Genomic DNA, 16,085 nt, shown 5'->3' with positions numbered 1-16,085 from the left:
ACGTTGGGTGTAGATATTACTTAAAAATAAAACCTTAAAAAAAAAAAAGAAAAGAATACCTCAATAACAAGTTAAGCATAGTCATTTAGTGAGACATTTAATGTTTTAATTGGTCTGTGAATTGTGTGGGAGAATATAGTTTTATTAGACTTCCTGAAATACTAACACAGTTGGGGACTTACGTTATATCTTTTTGGACTTCCACGTGTTTTGGAAACTCTAGTTTAGATCCTCTGGTGTTCATTGTTACTAAAAAACTCAACAAATTATAAGCACTAACCTCCAGTTTATTAACTCATTTACTTTTTGCTGTTACAGGCACTGCTCCAATGTGACTGTTCACATTTGTGGCCTTTAGGAACTTAGGATCTAAAGTTACATTCATGTCATCTAGCCTGTTACGTTCAGACTGAGAAAAGAGTAGTAGAAGTAACTGCATATCTCAAATATTTCATTATGAGTAGGTAAAGTCAAATCTTCACTTCGTTTGTGGTAGTTACAGGATCTTCTTTCAGATGCAGGCTAAGATCAGATAAGAATCATTGACATCCACCCAGTTTATCATGAAACACTTTAGAGATGAAATGAGACGTTTTAAGAGTGTGGTTTTGAATATGGGAAAAGAGAGTTCAGTGGCATGATTGAAGTCTCTTGAATGTAGAAAATGATTAATGGAAGGGATAGGGCCATTTAGCTGTTACCGGGTCTGATGAAGAGTTGATATTTTGGAGCCCAATCCATGTGTTGGTGGTGTTGCCTTTTACAACCAAGGAGTAAGATAAATTTCTCTCCCCCTGCCCCGCCTTCCCCCAAAGGTATTCATCACAGCTATAGCTCAGGGTATTACAAAGCTGGGAACAAATTTGTGGATCAACTTACTGTAGGCTTTCAGCCAGTTGGAACAATCAGAAATGACTTACATATATTATCTCCACTAGTCTGCCGGAAGTTTGTTTGAATGAAGGAGAACCATAGCGATAACTGAATTGTCCACAGTGTGGGTATTTATGCATATAACAAACCTCATGTGTGTAAGGACATGTAACATTACCCGTTAACTTTTTATATTGAGAAGATTCTTATTTCTTCATTATTCTTTCTTGATTCTTACCTCCTTAGTGATCAGCTGTGTTTGGGAGAGGAAAGGGTGGGCCCAGTTAGGGACTAATCCTGCTGAATTAAGTAGAGTAGGGTCATCAGAAATTTCCCGTCCGTTTAGTAAAGTCTTGCCTGTCTCTCAGAGCTCAGTTAAAAGCCCAGATCCTTCAAGAAACTCTCCATCTTCTTCAAACTCCTGTTCTTTCTACAGTTAATGGAGTTTAGTATTCTGTCATTCCTAATGCTTTGTGGCTCTGTCTCTGGTTTCAGTTCAGCTGATACCAAGCAGCCGCATACTGTGCTAGGCATTTTCATATCCGTTTCTCCTGTCATTCAGCCCCAATGACAGTCTAAATATTGATACTAAAACAGGAACACTCATCGCTTTGGTTTACAGATTAAGAAAATGAGTTTCACACAGGAGATGGGTTCAAGGTCACACAGTCAGTAGCAGCTAGGGGAGGAACCTAGGTCGTCTGCCTTCAAAGCCAGGTTTCTGTCTCTTACATAGTTCGGTGGGGAGAACACATTTCAGTAGAAAGAAAGCAATTTGATACCTGACAATATGGTGTTTACTATTTTTTTTTTTGACATGTGAGTGTGTCTCACTACTAAAAAGCAAGACAGACAGACAGACATACAGACAGACACGCTAGGCCCAGGCATAAAGTACTCCCCTGACTAATGAGATTCAGGAGTCTAGGGCAGTCTTCCCTCAAGTGAAATAGTGGAAGCATTACGGAGGTAGTTAATAGATCTGGGAGCTTGCCGCCTCAAGTGATAGAATTCACCCAGAGCAAATTCAACACGCTTCCTTGATTTAATGGACACGTCCCTGCTGAGAGGACCCGCACCTGGGCTGGCCGGGTTGTGTGGCCTTATCACTTACGTTCTGCTGCCATCTAGTGGTACTCGTTGTGCCATTGCCGTCCTCACAGCCTTAACTAGTCCTGCCATCCGTCAACGACCTGAGTGCTGGTTAATTACTATTGAGCTTTTACAAATATGATAACATCTGTGTAGCACTTTGTGAAGGGCAATACGCTATACGAATGTTAACTGTCATTAGAACTAATTATTAGATGGCCTCGTACTTAATCTGCAGGGTTGTCCACAATAAAGTAAGGAATTGAAGATTCATCTCTGGTTAATTTTAGAAACAATTTATCATTATATCTCAGTTGATATAGCAACACGCAGAGCAGAATTGCATAGCTTTTAAGTCTCAGGTTTTCTTTTCGCCGGTGATATTTTAATATACTTGGATAAGAGATTCAAATAAGTAAAGACAAAATAGGGCATATAATTTTAAAACTCGAATTCTCTGTCATTTGTTAGTGTTCTTCAAGATTCATGTTAGTAATTAAAAAACCTGAAATTTATAGCTAATATTATCATTTGTTTCTATTTCATCTGTCTGAGACAACTCCATGGAGCTCCTTTTTGTTTTCAGTGGAGGGAAAGATGTGAATGCTACCTCTGCCCAGTTATTCTTGGTTTAGAGCTGACAAATATATCAAAGGGGAGCTAAGATGAGGTAAAATACATAGCAGTGCTGACCTAAGCACCTAGGAGAATCTTTAAGACTTAGGACAAAAAATAAACCCATTAAAATATAGACCACTTGGAAATCAGAAGAAAACATAAGGAATAAAGCTTCAGGACTACCTTCTTGGGCCATGCTGGAAAAATGAGACAGAGTAGAAGGAGTTTAGAAGGTCAATAGATGCATACACCCTGGCGTATTTATATTGGCACACGTATATACGTAGTTAGATTATATATTCACATATGACAACAGTCATTGACCATTGTAGCAATGAATAGAATCGTTAGTGAATGGTAACGTTGCCCAAGAATAATTATGCTGTGATAATATTAGGTAAATGTGAACTAGGAAACAGGATGTCTTTTTCTAAGCCTTTGTGCCCATATGCCTTTGGGTGGTAAAAGAGTTTTAGTCCAGGGGATAAAGATTTTTGCATGCCCAGAATAGCCCCAAAAAGCCAGATTTAGGATTACTTATTGAGAAAGATAAACCCCGATACTTAAAGTGAGCTTTGAGAGGTATCCTTTTTCCACCTGAAATCTGACACTCCTCTTTCTTAAATTAGTCTGGCAAGAAATGGAAATTGAGTTTTCTTGATTGAATCTTGGATAATATATTCAGCGTATTTAGCACTGGTAAATTTTGCCTCCAACTGAATGTAAGAATCCAGTCTTGTTTTTGTTGTTGTTTTTCTTGTAGATCTTCTCTCCACTTTAGACTCTCTTGGAACCCTGCACTGGGTCAGTTCTTCAGCATTCAGTATTGATTGAACTCTGTCCCTGTCAAAGCAGTATACTAGGTGCCACAGATAATGTGGTGAGGGAAAATCAGAAAACGTACCCACCCTCGTGGAGCTTGCAGACTACTGAAGGACATGGGCAGAAATCAAACAGTCCTTCAAAAAATCCTCATCAGAATTGATAATTAAGGGGTGCCTGGGTGACTCAGTTGGTTAAGCACCTGCCTTCGGCTCAGGTCATGATCCCAGGGTCCTGGGATCGAGCCACATGTCTGGCTCCCCACTTGAAGAGCTTCTCCCTCTCCCTCTGCTCCTCCCCACCTTGCTCATACTCTCTCTCTCTCTCTCTCAAATAAATAAAATCTTTTTTTAAAAAAAGAATTTATAATTAAAATTGTCTGAATTAAATTAGTATGGGGTATTATGGGAGAGTCCCGAAGAGGTTCCCTGCTGGGCCAGGGAAGGTGTCCCTAAGGAAGTAACATTTGAAATCTTAATCGAAAGTAGCAGTTAAATAGTCAAGAGGGAACAAAAGTCAAATTTTTCTAAGTATTAATCACATTTTGTCTAACCATATCTTTGGTTCTAATTTTGTCAAATTTTTATATGCACCAGTATAGAAAGAGCCAAAAAAAACCCAAAAAACACCCACACACAAAAAAACAACCACACAGAAAACTTCCCTGTAGATTCTAAATGGAAACAAAGACTTTAAATCCATACTAATGAAGAGCGCCTTTCCTCCTTCAGAAATGTGATTTGTCTCAAAAGCATGCAGTGTTCAGATGTTAGGTGCTGATTTAACTGGTTGGAAATGCATTATGCTAGTTGAGCTTGTTGTTAAGTTCCTGTAAGCTGTAACAGCAGTTCTGCCTGGCTAATGATGGATTATTACTGCAGTAGCTTCTTTACAAAGACTTTCCTAATGCCAGATAGTTATGCAATGGAACCTAGAAAAACATGCTTGAGATACGGTGCCTTCTCATAGGCATTTTATCAGGGCATCCCTACGCGGCCCTGAGAAGGGCCTGGGGCTTGGCAGATGGAGCAGAAGGCTGGGGATCCGAAGCCTCCGTCTCCTGGCCATGCTCTGCTGGAAACTCTCCGTATGACCTTGAACAAATCCTGTAGCCTCTCTGTCCTTTTGGGGGTCTCTTTTCTGTTGTGGATGTTTCATTTGCAAGAGGTGTTTGAGGGAAGGAACTAACATGTTCAGGAAACGATGTGAAGGTTCTTGACGCCAGCCGAGGAGATAGATACTATATACGAGCAAAATGACATAACCTACGGGCTTTGAAATATGTTATTGGAGAAATGCCCTGGAATGGCAGTCTTCAGCGGCAGATATCATGACAAGCAAGCCAAACCAGAGTCGGGATGATTTCTGAAAACAACTCAGCATTTCCTCAATTCAAAACACAACAATGATGACAAAAACTTTTTTTTTTTTTTTTAGGTAGCAAATCACCCTACAGCTGCATTATCTTATCATACTAACTAGAAGTTTTCTGGGAGAACAATTTTTTCTTTAAATGAATATGTATTCTTTCCCAAGAATTGGGGCACAAAGCCTAAGATTCCAATTGAATTGTCACATGGGGTAACTTTTGACAAGCCTGTCATTTGTCCATTTTCTCTTCTGACCCAGTGGTACTCGGAGGGATCAGAGGGGAGAAGAGGATTAATGTCATTGTGCACAGACAAATACACAGTTTCTTTAAGAAATTCCACTTGTGGAAGTTGACTAGGAAACACGAAGCACTTAGCAGTACCTTATCATCATGCCTTGCGACGTATCCCCCCTGTCATTAGTCAGATGTCCTCAGCTCATATTCTGAAATGGAGTCTTTTCTCTCATGCAGTTTGTCATAGCGCCATCCACATGCGGACATGGGGGGATGGTGCGGAGGACCACAGAACTTCTCTTAAGTGCAGGGATAGAGCTGGTTGAACTTGACTTTTTATTCATCCTCCTACCTCACATGGAGTTTAACTCAAATCTGTTTCATATTTTCGTTTGTTCTTCTCCAGTGGGTCCACAGCACTAACATGGGCCATAGACCCCGGTTTTGATAGAAAGTTTTCCACTCAAGGGCAGGGGGGAGGTAGGCAGTGGGTGTACCTGTGGTGGTTCCTGGGGCACACTTATATACCAGGCAGCAGACTGAGAATCCAGCCCTCTCATCTCAGGTCCAAGAGCAGTGTAAACTCCCATGATAAGTGAAGAGCGTTGACATGGATTTCTGGTGATTTTAATGCCGGATTTTTTTTTTTTTTTGCATCAAGCACGGGCTGTATATTGGGCGTTGGACTTGTTCTGTCCCTCATGAGCCACAGCAGCCAAACGGAGTCTCGAGTTCATGTGGCAGCATCGCTTCGGAAGCTCTCGACGTACCTAGATGACAGTGGGAGCCAAAGCAGAACATTTCAGGAGGTAGGAGCGGGGAGTTATGGCTTTCTTCCCTTTGTTGTCTTTTGTTTTCCTGTGGCCACTTACTTTCTACTTCTCATATTTTGGTAACCCTGAAATTAAATTCTTCCTCAGTTTCAACTGGGATAAGGAGAAAAATCTGAGTGGCAAACCACCAACATTAGATCATAAGGTTTTCAGACTGTGCAGCTGTTTAAATAAATTCAGACTTAAATGTGGCCTATAAGATAAGAGCCTTTAGTGAATGCAAAAACCCAAGCCGGCATCGCTAGAAGGCACTTTCTAAGAAGAGCTGCGATTTCCGGAGCAAGGTTCAATGGAGATTTTTAGAATTATGCTCGAGCCAAATGTAACTTTAAAAGATAGCCAGGAATAAGCTTAAGAAACTGCGGATCGAAAAAGGCATTTGATTTTTTTCTTTTCTTTTCTTTTTTTCTTAATGTCAGCTAGCATGAAAAATCATTGAGGAAATTCCCTTTACCACACTTAATGAAAAGATTTTTCTGTTACGGTGCAAAAATACGCAGAATTGCAGTTCATGGGACACAGCTCTTGTGTGTCGACCGTGTTCAGAGTGGAGTTCTGAGGTGTGTGTGTGTGTCTGCCCAGGTGAAGCTGCACGGCCTGGGCCCTGTCTCTGGGAGCACCCGGGGGTGACCTTTTGGCCTGGCCAGATTCCCTGTCTCATTAGAGCAGATTCTCTTTTCTCCGGGCCGGCCCACGAGGTATTGATGAGTACATAATGGCTACTCTGTCCCCCGCTCAGCCCCTCTGCTTTCAGCTATAGGACTTGTTGAATCGGTGAATTTCTCTGGGGCACAGAGGGTTGAAGTTTTGTTCTAATACATGCACCACATTTCCATTTTTAAAGGAGTTGCAGAGCACAGTTGAAAAGGACGCATCTTTTTAAGCAAAGGGAGAAAATTTTGCCACCAAGGGGCAGTTTGATTAATAAACGAAAGCAGGGTTTTTAGAGCTTGATGCTTCGGTCCGCCTTGATGTTTTGATTTATAAGGCCTCGAGCAGGCAGTTTGGTTTTTTTCCTCCCCTCTGATGTTTTATTATCCAATTTCAAACTTAGAAACAGCTTCCTTTCTGCATGCCGTATTGACTAGGGTTGGGAGTTGAACATTTCCACTTTGCCTGAACAGCATCTTTGTGAAGGAGGGCTTCGGGAGGAAAACGTGAGGTAGCAGTAAGGGGATGGTTAAGCAGGATTTGCAAAAATTGAGGCTCAAGTAGATTGAGTGACTTGCCTGAAGTTTCTTAGCCTGTCAGTGATCAACGTGGGACATACACCTGCGTGGGCCGTCTTGACTCCCAGCCTTCTCTTTTATTTATAATTTGTTCGTTTATTCATTTATTCATCTAGTTATTTATTTATTAAATTAGCACACCAGTGCTCTGAGGTAAGGAATATTACCTCTGTTTTACACAATTTATGCGACTCTAAAACCCATAAGCCTCGCCGCTCTGCCCCACTCCTTCTAGGAGGGAATCTGAAGGCAGCCATGTGTCGCATCTTTGAATTTCCTCTCCGGCTTGGCCTTGGATCAGAGCACATGGCTATTAGTAGCATTCATCGGGGATGAAAATCTAGCCTCTGCTGTCGATAGATCCAGTGTCTGATGTGAGATGGTGAGGGAACTTGCTGATTTTGAGTCTAAAGACCTGGGTTTGAATCTCGCTTCGGTCACTGGCAAGCTATATGTAGTTGGACCTCAACATCCCTACCTGTAAAGTGGGAATTCTGACCTGCATCTCATACCGTCGTTAGGACACATCAGGCTGCGAAACAGTGCCTGGTCTGTGGTAGGCGTACCTGAATCCAGTCCTTATCCCGGAGAGAAGTTGGACAGAACACTGGTGTCCACTAAACCGTGTTCTTTCGTTTTCCCTCACGAAGAAACATCTCCTGCTGTCTCTTCTTCTAGGTCCTGGCCTATACCCTCAGCTGCGTGTGTACCTCAGCGTTCAGTACTGGGATCATTGAGGCTGCAGAGGCTGAAGATATCATGAACAAGCTTCGGATGTTGGTAGAAAACAACCAACAGGTTGGAATGCGTGCCCTGATTACTCCTCTCTTTGGGTCTCATGTTGCTGCTGAGTCCTAATTTTGACTGACTCTGATTAGACTATTATCAGAATGTTTTCATGCCCAGAACTGAGGAACTTCTTTTTTTTTTTTAAGATTTTTAAAAAATTTACTTGAGAGAGAGTGAGTGAGTGCACAAGTGGGTGGGGGGAGGGACAGAGGGAGAGGGTGAAACAGACTCTCCCCACTGAGCAGGGAGCCTGAATGCGGGGCTCGATCCCACCACCCTGACATTATGACCTGAGGCAAAGGCAGACACTTAACCAGCTGAGCCAGCCAGGCACCTCCAGAACTGAAGAACTTCTAACTTTCCTCACTACTCTAGCCATTGGTCACAGATGTCTTTTTTTCTCTTCTTATACTCTATCTTGTGTAGGTACTTCTTTTTCTTTGTCAGAGGGAGTATAAAAGGCTTTTCTCTCTCTCCATCTCTATTTATAAAACCTTCAAGCATGTGGCTAGGGAATGTAAGGCTAGCGATAACAATTTGTAAAGATATGAATACTTAATGGACTCTGATAAGGCCAAACCTTGGCAAATTCAAAGCAGAGAATCTCTGTGACTGAATATGCATGGGACAATTTAAATACCTATAAGTTATATTAAATACCTTTAAAGTGTTCCCTCTGAAATATTATTCAGCCTTAAAAAGGAAGGAAATTCAGACGCATGTGACAATGTGGGTGAATGTTGAGGACATGATACTAAGTGAAACAGACCAATCACAAAAAGACAAATACTGTATGATTCTATTGATATGAGGTACTTGGAGTAGTCAAAAGCTTAGAGACAGAGAGTAGAAAGGTGGTTGCCAGGGGCTTGGGGAGGGGGGAATGGGGAGTTATTGTTTAAGGGGTATAAGGTTTGAATTTGCAAGGTGAGAGAGTCCTGGAGATGGATGGTGGTGATGGTTGAACAGTGTGAATGTACTTAATGCCACTGAAAAGTAGTAAAGATGGTAAATTGTATGTTATGTATATTTTACAATTAATGAAAAATATGTTCCCTCTGATTACACATGTTATAAAATTGCCCCGTCTGTATTTTTTTTAGATTTCTCCAAAGTCTCAGTATTGGCCATGGTGGATTATTGCAGGTTATTAGCTAATATTGTATTGTTACTATTTTATGGATCTATGAGTGCTCTCTTAAATTTGGAATAGGTTTTGCAACACCAAGATGTGGGAGTTTGCATATACTGTGCTCATTATGGGACTTCTCCTCTTGTTTGGTAGTTGACTAGGCTTGTGTGATCTACCTCAGTATTTTCACCCTAATTCCTTCTGAAAATTTGGATCGTTTGAATCAAGTCTTGTAGTGGTCCAGTATTGTTTTCCTAAAATAAACCATTCACTGCAGCTGAATTCCTTACAGTTAGACTGCAGTTTCTGTTGCAAACCGAAGTCTTGATTTTTTAAAAAAATCTGCAAATCGCCGATTTTCAGATGGTGAAAGAACCTGTCAGTAGGAAAGGGAGCCCCTCGAAGTGCTTAGATGCTTTCTATAAAATTCTGTGCCATCTGTGCTATTCTTCTTCTTTTTCCTTACCCTTTGTTTTTATTCATTTGTAACAGACTTCAGGTTTTGCCCTGGCGTTAGGAAACCTAGTTCATGGTTTGTCTCTGTGCGGACATGGAAAAGCTGAGGACTTGGGCCACAGACTGCTCCCCGCCTGGATCAGAATTGTTCTAGCACAGGTAGGAGGTCACGTCCTAGCATGTGATTTTATATTTTATAAAGGAAAAAAGAGCAACTTTATTGGACCATTTATAGGTGCTGCTAAGATACACAGCCAAACAATAAAAGAATAGGCAATTTCAAACGAAAGAGATGCAGGAACTTTCAGTCCCTTGTAAATGATATATCCTGTCAACCATTATAGCTTTTTTTAAAAAGCACAGGCTACTTTCTCAGTGTTTTAATTTTCCAACAGCGCTGTGGTTTTGAAAAATACAGAATAGCAAGAAGCCACCTCTGATCGAGTAACTTCAACCTATTACCGTATTCAAGTCAGCTGTCAGTTTTGGGTCCGTGATGCGGGTTATGGTGACCCTACAAATGTAGTGCCATCTTGACCAGTGTTTCTCTAGGATATAATACGTTTTATAGGATTCAAACCCCAGGACTATTTGCCTCTTGACATACCTGATGCTTTGTTTTCAGGGCACTCCTACAATGCTCTGTTTGGCAGCGCTTCACGGCATGGTGGCCTTGGTAGGCTCTGAAGGGGATGTAATGCAGGTAAAAAACAAACAAACAAACAAACAAATGAACAAAACACGAAGGGAAGAAATCTAAATGTGTACCTAACCACAGCAAGAGAATACCCAGTATCTCAGTGTGCTAAGGACAGAATACATGCTCGTAGTAGTAATGGTTATACTGGGTTTTCAATGCCTTGATACACAGAAAATTGCTCTTAGTGGAGAATTCATTTTTAGAGATGAATTCTTAGAGATTTGTTCCTTCTTTTATTTGGTTCGTAAGAATTAAACTTAGTCAGCCTGCGTACTTCCCACAACGTTCCCTGCCCGAGAAAAGTGACTGAATTGTACGAAATGTCAAAAGTTATCCCTAAGAAACTCCATTTTGTATCTGTCATGTTTAAGTTTATATCTAGGTAGTTATTCTTTCACTTTTAAATGTTTTCCACGGTGGACATACATATGTTTCAGTTTACAAGTAATGCTAAGGAGCACCTGTGTTCATACAGTGAAGGTCTGTTCAGTGAGCGCTTCTTGCAGCACTGACCGATGTTAGGAAATCGGTGATAAATACAGCATGGGCCCTGCCCTCAAGGAGCCCACAGCTTTTGTTTCTGAAATGTAAGGACGTAATGGTAAATGATACCATAGCTTAGAAGATGATAGCTCATCCACTGGGAATATCATTATTTACTTTTTGAGGATGTTGGGGTGGATATTTCTTCTTTTTCTTTCAGCTGAAGTCAGAAGCTATCCAGTCCTCTCATTTTCAAGCCAGACTTAATGAAGTCATTAAAACTATAACTCAGGTGAGAAGAGGAATTTAAAACCCTTGGATGGGGAAACAGATAATTACCCCCCCTTTTTTTTTTGAGAGAGAGAGAGAATGCATGTGGGTGTGAGCAGGTAGAGGGGCAGCGGGAGAGGGAGAGAGAGAAAATCTTAAGCAGGCTCCACGCCCAGTGCAGAGCCTGATGTGGGGCTCAATCTCATGACCTTGAGATCATGACCTGAGCTGAAACCAAGAGGCGGACACTTAACCAACCAACTGAGCCACCCAGGTGCCCCTCAGCTACTTCCTTTTACTGCCTTTCTCTTTCATGATACAAACGGTTTTACTTGGAAAATGAGGAGATCTCTGGTTATTCACATTGAGTCCAAGCAGCACTTGAGAGTAGCTTATGGCCCCACGTTCACTGACAAACACGCACTTCCTCTGGAAAAAAAAAAGCTGGCATTTTCGAGTTAACTTAAGTTGGCTTGGTTTCCTTTAAAAATGAAAATCTGACCCTGGAAGGGATGTTAGGCCTTAGGACAAAGTAACATGGAAGGTGATCAAAGGGCAGGATAGATATCTAAGAATGGGTGAGAAGCACTAGGTCGGATGTCACTGATAAAAGTATTTGGGTTAATTATTATCAGCATTCTTGGCTAGAGAGTTAAGTGTTCGTCTGCTGAGAAATGATTATATATTTTAAGATTTTATTTCTAAAAATTTATTAGTTTCATTGCATCAACCGTGAAAGCACAAAATGAAAAAAGTTGAAAAAATATCATTGGTGGTCCTCACAACTTGAAGCAAGTGTTAATAATAATTGGTCTTATTTCTTTTCAAGTATTCTTATTTTCTTTGCACGATTGGTATTCTTACTATATATAGAACTTTGTAGATAGTCTTTTAACTTAGTCTTTTCATTTAGCATACTTTTTTCCTTCTTGTAAATACAGCTGATTATTACACCTACCACATAAACAAGTTTTAATAACTCATGCTTTGAAAAGCAACCATAAATCTCTGAACAGAAGAAACTCTCTTTTGCGTGTATGAATGTGATTCTCAGAAAAATAATTATACCAAAACTTAAGTGGCTATAACTTGGGGGATAAAAATCTATAAATGAAAAGTTATTTAAGAAAATCCTTATTATGAGTGATAAAGCAGTAATAGAACATTACTTAAAGAAGAGAACAAAATGATATCTCCTTCCATTTTTAGAGGTATTTTATTCTTAAATAACACCTTGTTTTTACTTTTTGGATTTTTTTCCCCTTTTTATTTTTTAAATTTATTTATTTGTCAGAGAGAGAGAGAGAGAGAGAAAGCATAGCAGGGGAAGCAGCAGGCAGAGGGAGAAGCAGGCTCCCTGCTGAGCAAGGAGCCCGACGCGCGGCTCGATCCCAGGACCCCTGGGATCATGACCTGAGCCGAAGGCAGACGCTTAACCGACTGAGCCACCCAGGCATCCCTTTTTTCCCTTTTTAAAAAAAATTCCTTTGAGACCAGTCAGACTCAGTGAAACCTGAGACAACTGGTACTACCTTCTGTCATGATTGATTGATACATTCATTCATTTCTTCAGCAATAATTGTTGATCATCTGTGTGTCCAGGCTTTAGTATATTAGACACTTGACATTACGTCTTGTCAGAGAACTTGTCATTACCAGACAAGCCACCACCTCATAAAAGATAAATGACTTTCTCTGAGTGACCTTTTATTAAATGGAGTGTGGATCTTGCCTGATCATTGAACTGTTACACTTTAATCCATAGGTCATCAGTGTGTCTGGCGTGATTGGTCTTCAATCAAATGCTCTCTGGCTTCTAGGACATCTTCACCTATCTACTCTGTCCTCAAGTCAGAGTAGAACCTCTGGTAAGATCGGAGTCTTAGAACACTGGGGCTGGAGGAGGGCTTGCTGACTGGAGGCTGTGTACTTGGTTGAGAGCATTAATCTTTGTAGCTGCCTTAAGTGGTGGGTGTTACCATCTCTCTTTTACGTTAGAAGAAGAGGGGCTGTTCGGGAGCTTCCTGACTTGCCCAAATACCATCTCTCTTTTATATCAGAAGAGGGGCTGTGGAGAGCTTTCTGACTTGCCCAGGGTCACATGTCCACCAGCAAGTGGTGCACACACAGTTGAACTCACCTCTGTCACCTCTTTTCATTCTTCCTCCCTGCCTCACTCAGCAGATTAGACAGTCTAACCCCATATTTCACAAATGAAGACATTGAGGCTTAGAAAGATTACATGACTTACATGTGGAGTTTAGTGACAAATCCAGAAAGTAGGAACAGGTCCTTCAAGCTCGGAAGAGAGTTCTTTTTATTTTCCTAGATGGAATTACAGTTTGTATAATACTCCTATTTCATTAAAAGTCTCTTCCTCTAAGACTGGATTTCTCCGGGCCCCTGCTTTTAAGAAAATAATGGGGTACATACATTTAAAGATATGCACATACTTGGCGTTGAAATTAAAATCCCACATCTTTAACATAACAAGGCCTTTTCTATTTCCACATTTTTGATAAAAAACAATAAAAAATATTTGCAATTCCCACATGCTTAATTTAAGCTTGTACTTGGAGATTTTCTGCAGAAGGCATCACTGTAATACACTGGGACCTGAACCTGCTCCTTGATCTTTATAGAATTTTGACCCACTGGCTCTCTTGGACCCAGGCCAGAGAGGTTTTTTTACCAAAGATTTCTCATTAAAACCTAGTTTCGCCGATCCCCTGACAGGTAGTGCATGGACAGCATCAGCCTGAACACGTAGCACTATAATTCCTGTTCCCCTCACTTTCAGTCACTCCTTAGCTAGAGAAATAGGACATTGTTCTGCAGCATTCCCAACATAATGAACTTGAGACAACTGGAAGCTGTCATGTTAAAATGGGAAAAAGGGGGGAAAAAAAAAACAACCCACCAAACTTAGTCATGGTGGAAACCTTAAGTAATGCTAGTTGGGAAGGGCAGTGCACTCCTAAGGTCCTGGTAAAATAGCAAGTTGATCATTATGCTCTGGGTTACACGGTCCGGCTCACATGCACTCAAGTCGGGTGGTCATGAACCATCTCACCCAGGTTCGTTGGATCACAAAGCTTGTATGTGTGGAAAAGTACAGCTCCTCGTTTCTGTTGGAATTTTCCAGTTGAGCCATTTGTTGCAGTAAAAAGCATGTCATGAAGCAATCCTGGGGGGACTGGGAGGAAAAGAATCTAGGAGACTCCCCAGATTCGCCTTGCCTCCGTGTCGCTTGCCTCAGTGTTCCAGGTCAGCAGCTGGGGCTGGTGATTTGGACATGCTGCTCACTGAGAGGTCCCCGCCTTCGGAAGTAACAGGCCAGCTGCTGTTATTACTGCTTGTTGCATTTCCCTGGATCATAGATCTGATTCAGGATGTCCTCAAGTCATCCCTAGAATGGTGGTCTCAGCCTAGAGGCCATCAGGCTCCTTGCAGACACCGAGGGTCGCTGGACTGGAGCTTATTGATGTGACAGGGTGGAAAGGACTTTTTTTTTTTTAACTTCTTCAGTAAAGTTTCCATCCCCTGTGATTTTGCAGTCTCTGCTAGGTTTACCACCATTTTAGCTTTGCTTGCATAGCCTAAGTGGTTACTTCAAGGCCAGTCACTTAATCTAATAGAATTAGATGCCACCACAGAGTATTGTGCTGAGATGAATGGCATAAACATCTCCGCTTTGTCTCTAGGTTGATGTGGCAGCGTAAGATCATTATCTTGCCTTCATCAGTCCCGCCAGGTTCCCCGGCTAATTTGATCGTTCGTTCTCTGCCTTCACAGTTCCCACCGACTACAGCTATCTGCCCGAGAGCAGTTTTATTAGAGCGGCCGTGGGCTTCTTCGTTACAGGAGGGAAAAAAGGCAAGTGAGCACATTCCTTGAATTTCACCATTCCTCCTGCGATTTAGGTTTGTGTGCCCCAAGCTTGCTTCTGTAGGATTAAACCATAATCAATTTGAAGGAGTGACTGTTTCCTTCTGCTAGCCCATCTTTGCAACAGAAATGACCACGAGGCCAACGACCATAAGTGGTACATAAACATACACGCCGTGTCATCTCTTGGAATCATTGTATTTGACCTTGGCGGTTGGGGGTGGGCGTCAGGGGGATCTGTGAAGACCTTGATCTTTCATTTGACCTTTTCAAAAAGTATGAGCACACATTTCTTTTCTTGTCAATGTTGAGCGGGTGTGACCAGAAAAGAGAAAACACAGCTGGGATCTAACTTGGAAGTAAGTCTTCTCCCTGAACCTCGAATGATCGCTCTCTGTTGTTGGAATCACTGGCTGTCGTTCTTAATTTTAGCTTGTGTTCTTTTTCTCTGCAAACATTTGTCCGTGTGGGATTCTTTGTTGCTGCCACCACCCACATTAGACCACAAGCAACCTGAAGACAGAGATTGAATTGCCTTTCGTTTTTTTTTGTTTTTTAAGATTTTATTTTTTTATTTGACAGAGAGAGACACGAGAGAGGGACCACAAGCAGGGGGAGTGGGAGAGGGAGAAGCAGGCTTCCCGCCGAGCAGGGAGCCCAATGCGGGGCTCAATCCAGGACCCTGGGATCATGACCTGAGCCGAAGGCAGATGCTTAACGACTGAGCCACCCAGGCGCCCTGCCTTTCGTTTTTAACCGGAGTCCGAGTAATGCCATATAAGTCTTTAAATAAATGCTCTCTACTGATACACATCGACTCTTCAGAGATGTGAGGGCAAAATGTATCCTCCTTGAGAATTTCATAGCTCAGGACATAGTTTCATTCATATAATATTCTTTCATTGATATTTGCTAGTTTCTTTCTTGCCTGGCCTGGTTAGATCCATCTGGGCAAATCCAGTGTCTGTATTATGATAAGACCATCCTAATTTTAGGGGGGGGGAGTTTTTAAACAAATTAAACTGAAGAAATCTGGAGGAAGCAGGTTTGATTAACGAAGGTTGTAAAAGAGTAAAATCTTACTGTTGGAAGGGACGTTAAAGGTCATGTCATCTGCAGCTTCCAGATTATAAACTAGTTTCAGAGTTTGGAGATGAATTCCTTTAGTTCCTAGAGTTCTCAAAACTGTAGTATTATTTTAGGGTCATGAGTTAGCATGACTGCTTTTACGTACCCTTAGTAAAAAAATTGATATATACTTAATGTCATTGTTGTACGTAAAATATTTATATAT

General features: G+C 41.4%; 1 protein-coding gene across 7 annotated transcripts in view; it reads left to right on the top strand.

The window, feature by feature from the left end:
- FOCAD (focadhesin) overlaps nt 1-16,085 on the top strand; it is a 303,113-nt gene that overhangs the window by 244,717 nt on the left and 42,311 nt on the right. For 6 of the 7 annotated variants that reach the window (XM_032392329.1, XM_032392330.1, XM_032392331.1 and 3 more), the window contains 7 exons: nt 5,673-5,820; nt 7,752-7,871; nt 9,487-9,609; nt 10,076-10,153; nt 10,854-10,925; nt 12,669-12,771; nt 14,699-14,779. In XM_032392329.1, coding sequence (XP_032248220.1) covers nt 5,673-5,820; nt 7,752-7,871; nt 9,487-9,609; nt 10,076-10,153; nt 10,854-10,925; nt 12,669-12,771; nt 14,699-14,779 — 725 coding nt within the window. The remainder of the gene's footprint in view (nt 1-5,672; nt 5,821-7,751; nt 7,872-9,486; nt 9,610-10,075; nt 10,154-10,853; nt 10,926-12,668; nt 12,772-14,698; nt 14,780-16,085) is intronic. The other variant, XM_032392333.1, reaches the window with a different exon arrangement.

The sequence above is a fragment of the Phoca vitulina genome, unplaced genomic scaffold (genome assembly GCF_004348235.1).
Source record: "Phoca vitulina isolate PV1807 unplaced genomic scaffold, GSC_HSeal_1.0 scaffold67, whole genome shotgun sequence".
Classification (NCBI taxonomy): Eukaryota; Metazoa; Chordata; class Mammalia; order Carnivora; family Phocidae; genus Phoca; species Phoca vitulina.
The sequence above is the reverse complement of the archived record's forward strand: the minus strand, read 5'-3'. Positions and strand labels throughout refer to the sequence as shown.